The sequence below is a fragment of the Atractosteus spatula genome, chromosome 15 (assembly GCF_055471065.1).
Source record: "Atractosteus spatula isolate fAtrSpa1 chromosome 15, fAtrSpa1.hap1, whole genome shotgun sequence".
NCBI lineage: Eukaryota > Metazoa > Chordata > Actinopteri > Semionotiformes > Lepisosteidae > Atractosteus > Atractosteus spatula.
The window spans coordinates 6,425,063-6,431,062 of NC_142720.1; the positions used below are offsets into that span (position 1 = coordinate 6,425,063).

Genomic DNA, 6,000 nt, shown 5'->3' on the forward strand with positions numbered 1-6,000 from the left:
AAGACGAATTCCTAATGCAAGAAATTTTATATGGCTAATAAGGTGATCCCATCTTATCATCATATTCTAATTATGCTATGCTAATTTCCTTATCAAAACATATATAGTGTATATATATATTGTTTTATAGCTGAAAAAATTTTGCCACACAAAATAATCATTGCAATATTCTGAGATTTAAACCAGGGAACAGCTCAATGCAAGCTGATAGGCAGTCAGTAAGACGTTGCTGGTTTGTGCTTTATTTTAAAATGCTTCTCTGTCGCAGAGCAAAGCAAATCATCATCGTCTCTGTTTGTTATGAAATGCAGTGCTTGGCATTGGCATTCTACTGTGACTGGGAATCCCCACAGCACCTCCCTGCCCTGCGCCGGTCCCCGGCCCTCCTCCTGCGCCTGTCTCCTCTCTGCAGTGCAGTGTCAGCTCCTTTCCCCCCCACCCGTTCTTTTCCTGAGGCGACCACCTCATCACCCAAGCAGAAGGCATCCCTGTCTGCTGCAGTCGCAATCTAGAAACGTACAGTAATGCACCACCGCCTCCGTGAGTTTCTCATCCCAAGACGCTACAGCAGCGCAGTCTGCGGCTACGGAGATGTGGTACCACAGCTCCCCCTAGTGAGAAACCTGGCGACACTGCATTATTCCAATTCAAGCAATTCAAGCAGCTGGCATTACCTATAAATAATGGAAATTGGACTCCATTCGCTGTGGCAGGGAAGCAGGTGATCATGCCACCAAACTGTTTCATTACTTAACGATGCATTTCCTTGATCAGGACTGAAGTTGAAATAGGCAGAATGGATATGCTTATCTTCATCAAGCGTACAAGTCTACAAAATCGACTGAAAGGAAAGGGATTTTGTACACCTCTTTGAAAGCCAGGATTTTCCTCTCACTGAAGGGTGCTGAGAATTCCATGTGAATTAAGAATGAAGAATTATTCTTGGGTCAATTTATTTTCTCCTCGGCTCAATTAAAAAGAGTTTCAGTCCCACAATATAATTTCAACCAGCATGCATCTCCTACTGCACATCACACACCTTGACACAGTATCACGAGCCACACATACTGCAGCTCCTGAATCCTAACGTATAGAGGCGCTGTATGATGACTTCAGTGTCTCGCCATACTCTCGGCACGCTCAAATACCCGTTTATATTTATCTCTGCAAAACAAATAAAGTCAGCTATGTTCAGTGGGGTGGTAAGAGGAGCTCCGTAAATGAAAATTCTAATTTACTTTACCAGACAAGCAGGAAAGCCAAAAATGAACGGAAAAGGAAAAACAGGAAGTTTCAGGGCCTAGCAAAACCTTCCAGAGATTTTACAGGTCCCACACAAGAGAGACAGTAGGAGGTACCTGTCCATATATAAATGCTGGGCAGACAAAAGCCTCTCTCAAGGGCTTTTTTTCCAGGCAGAAATGACTCATGTAGCTCAAAGGCTTTTACATGGCACACGTTCAGCCACAGTATACGTTCCATTTAGTTCATGGAGGATTTTCTTTAAGGAATCTTCTGGGCTACAGCCCCACAACTGTGCCCTTAATTTGCGCATGTCTGCTTTGCATATCAATTATTCATCTCCAAATGGTCGCAAGGGAAGGTCTGCCTTTCCAGCTGTCCCTTCCAATGTCCTAGATATCTTGCCTTGCCACACCTGAAAATTACAAAAATGAAATGCGTGTTCTCCATACACTTCAGGTCGTCCCATTAAGATTTCGAACACGTTGCCGAGATTATTTCATTGATTTAATGCTAGTCAGACAAACAGAGGCCTGGAATTCATTCACTACACATGCACATAAATGTCCAGAGGATGAAACATTAAACCCTACTGGAAACAAAGATAAAGAAAGATCTATCTCACTGTCGATTTTAATAGGACTTGGGCTGTCATAATTGTCTAGTCTCATAGCGGATATAATACTATGAGTGATGTTATAATACGTCTTAAACAAATTTAGCTCTCATCATTTTCTCCCTACCATACCTGTGAATGTCTATTGAAAACAATGATCAATTTCTTTGGAATCAGCAATGTATATTATAAAACATAACCTCCTGGTGTAAATTCCCAGGTTTAGAACTATTCAGTGCCACAGTGCCAGTCTCTGAAGAACAGAAGAGGGTGCTGGCCCTCTTAATTTCTTAATTGAATGAGTCATTTGCTTACTATCAGCCACTGAACAACAGTGGAAAGCTCATAGACAAGAATGTCAATCAACTGGAGATTCAGAGTTTTTCAGTTAAATATTCCCCTACCCAGTAAATAACTGAACCTATCAAGAGCTGGAGGTGTAAATAAAACAAAAATAATCTGTTTCTTTCCATTACTTTTATATATTCTGGGGAAATTGTAGAGAATCCATAAAGGATTTGGATCAGAAAAGCTGCATGAATCAGATTTGCATTGTAACATAATTTTAGATTGCCTGAAGTCTTTATCAGCTCAGGTCTCTCTGCTGGCTAATTGTTAACTGGAACCCTTTTCTAACTGCAGCTTTTTAACAGCATTTTTAATGTTTGATGTTGATGCTGGGGGAAGGCAAGGGATTAGAGAACTGGACACATTCATAGGCATTAGGAGCCTTTAACTGGCCTCGTTTTCACTTCCACTCCACGCAAGGACAAGCTCCAATTATTCCTGATGCAAAGTACGTCCAACTTTTCCAATTCAGTCTATTCCATGTAAGACCATAACCCTGATGTTTATGTGAGGCTCTGTCTAGATCTACTTTTTTTCCTGGTTCTGTAAGAAGGGCATTATCTGCATTTTCTCATTGTTAGTCTCAGTGTTTGATACACACTCAACAACGTTCCAGCCGGTGTGTTTTGCCTCCTTTCACTTCTAGATTCTCGTTTGGAGGCACCTCATTCCTAACGCACTACTGCAGTAAACACAGTAGGTTCTTTTTTGTTTTCTCTCTGTATTTGTCTTTTGAGTGTGTGGGACAAAAGGGCTGCCTCGCAGGTGGCGCCTTTCTGGCCTAAACGATCATTTTCAGTCTTGGAAGTAGCACTTGTTGGAATATACAGTAACGATGCAGTACAGTCAGCTAGATCCCGCTACTTCTCCCCCATCACTGAGAACAGCCGTAACAACCCTACAGTACACACCTTTTCTCCAGCATCCACAGATTGCTTAAGCCAAACTGCCCCAGCACATCACCTGCCTCCGCCCAACTCTGCAACACATTCCTAGACTTCTTTAGCACCAAGATCGACAACATCCAGCTCATATTCCCCCCCCAACACACGTCACCTCCACACCTCCTCCCTGCTGGCGTGGTTTACTGGCTCCCTTCTCTCAAGCTTCTCTAGTTGACTCTGCATCCCTCAGTAAACTGGTTTTGCATTTGAAATCCACTACTTGCCCATTAAATTCAATCCCCACTGCTTGATTTCAATCCTGCTTCACTACTCTGTGCTCTGTTGTCCTCAACGTAATAAATGAGATCTTGAGCACTGGTGTGGTACCAACATCCTTCAGAACTGCTGCAGTTAGCTGTGTCCCAAAAAACATATATGGCTCTGGACAACCTAAACCAAAACCTAAATTTTTGCTCTATATCCAACCTAATTTTGGAATGCACTGTTACAATTCAGTTAAATAACCATCTCATTACAAATGATGTTTTAGGACCCCTCTAATCTGGTTCCCAACAACTTCACAGCATAGAAAACTGCCCTGTTTAAATTCACCAATGATCTTCTTGTGGCTTCTGATTCTGGTTCTCTTTCTATCCTTATTCTTCTTGATCTCAGTGCTGTTTCTGACACTGTTAAACCACAATATCTTACTTTCTCATCTTGAGACTGTGTCTGGAGTTTCTGACACTGCTCTTGAACGGTTCAAGTCTTACCTCACTGATTGCTGTCACTTTGTTTCTCTTGGTGGTTTCAGTTCTGAAATTGGACTCGTTTGTGTCTGTGGTCTGTGGTTCCTCAGGGCTCCATACTGGGCCCCCTACTTTTCAGCATTTATATGTTCCCACTTGGTCAGCTATTAACATCAAATGGTCTAAATGATCATTTCTATGCAGATGATGTTCAAATCTACATTCATTCATTCATTCTTTATTTTTGACAACATGTACATCTTATTGCAAAGGCAGCCTGCCCAGCGTAACTGTGAAGTTTAATGCAAGGCCTTTAACTAGATCTGGGGAAAGGATGCACAGTAGAAGGACAGCAGTGATTTCAGATTGCTCTTTTACTCTTTCCATATTTAAATGGATGCCCAATTTCTGTCTTAAATTAATTTCCTGTTGGTCAAGATTACAGATTTCAAATAAAATGGAGTGAAAATAACATAGAAATATAAGCACAAAATCTTACCTTTGGAAAATCTGTGAAGTTCCTTAAAGGAGTATAAATGAGAGCCAAAGGAAAGCAGCCAGTAAATGCATATCTCCCAGGATGGCAAAGATGCCACTTCTGGAGTGCATCCCTGGGATCTGTCTTTAACCTGGACACACATTCTTGGATTTCCTGCAACGAAGATGGCAGCAATGATGATAATAATAAAGAAGTGCTTTTAAACAGACTCTCATCACCACACAATAGCACATGAATAATACACAACAAAACAAATAATAATACTGCCAACTGAGTTAAGTGAAATGGAGACTAAAATTAAACTATACATTCTAAGCTTCAGTGCAAAGTATATTTTAAGAGGAGAGTTATGAAAGCCTGGACAGCTGCCGTTTCAAACAGGTGTGAAACATTAATGAGAAAATGCACGCGAGAGGTTGTCTTGCCCGCTGTGTGGAAAACCAGTAGACAGTGGGGGGTCTCCCCCCAGGACTAGCAATGCCGTGGTAGTCTACTCAAATTCAGGAACCAAAATGCCAAAACGCATTTCTTCACATAACATCACAGGTGACGCACCGGACAGCCGTGCTTTCGTTTTCGTACCTCAATCCTGCATACACCCATGCACACTGTACTTCTCTCACTCCTCTCTGTAAAAACGATTCAGCGAAATGCATTTGTTTCGGGTGCTCTGTCTGAAGGAGGGGACGAGGGCGAGAGCGCCAGTCTCTGCCATCAAGGAGGACTTGAAAAGATTAATACCGCGTACACAGATTTTATAAATCTCTGCTATTCACTGCAACTAGGTGTTCTTTGGACAAGTCGTAAAGCTGAATACAGAAGCCACCACTTATTTAATGGGATATAACACATTCTGCTTGCATTACTCGCAAAACGAATATATTTAGTTCGCAAAAGCTACAACTTCGGGCGCTCCTACTTCTACTCACAAGGACGGCGAATCGTCTTTCTCCAGATTTTTAAAAGCAGGGCTACATCTTTACTCTTCAAGGATACTTTGTAAATAAGCCTTTCACTGCCCCCCCCCCTCCTCCCTCTTTCTCCTTCAGCCTGCTTCAGCGCACTTCTAATTGGCGAGATGAGCGGCGCTGGATTTTTATGCCGGGTCTGATTGGACGCGAGCTGTGTCAGTTCGACGAGCCGCTCTTTTGCAAAGAGAGCTTCGGCCATTGACGCCCGACACAGAGAGGACCGAACCTTGCGCGTCTGGAAGCTCAGAGCACCAGCGTGCGACGTCAAACATGCAGTAATGTCTTAAAGACACAGTGGTGCTTGGAGCCGCTGGGCTCTTTGCGCCCCTGTGAGGTCAATTACAATACACAGCAAAACGAGAAAAAAAATATTGATTTGTTAACGGTAATGAGATCCAGTTTATTAACATTTCCTATTATTTAGTAGTAGACGGTCTGATCTAGACGGTAGCAGCGATCTGGAGTCTAACCAGAGCACACAAATGAGCATGCAAAGGCAGAAACACCCGTTAATCCAGGTGGAATTTCTTGTGAAGGTGGGGAGAAAACCAACACAGAGGCCAGCCTAGTCCGGAACCAGCCTGGTACCCAAGAGCTGTGAGACCAGCCGCGCTAATTGAAAGGCATCGTTCCGCTTGCGAGCCTTTTAAATACTTAAAAGTCTGAAACAATACTCGGAAATATTAGTCTA

General features: G+C 42.6%; 1 protein-coding gene across 1 annotated transcript in view; it reads right to left on the reverse strand.

Moving 5' to 3' along the window:
* hhat (hedgehog acyltransferase) overlaps positions 1-5,528 on the reverse strand; it is a 91,763-nt gene extending 86,235 nt beyond the window's left edge. The window contains exons 1-2 of the mRNA XM_088933681.1: positions 5,268-5,528; positions 4,339-4,491 (exon numbers count right to left, since the gene is read on the reverse strand). Coding sequence (XP_088789807.1) covers positions 4,339-4,480 — 142 coding nt within the window. The 5' untranslated portion in view covers positions 4,481-4,491; positions 5,268-5,528. The remainder of the gene's footprint in view (positions 1-4,338; positions 4,492-5,267) is intronic.
* Positions 5,529-6,000: the final 472 nt, after the last annotated feature.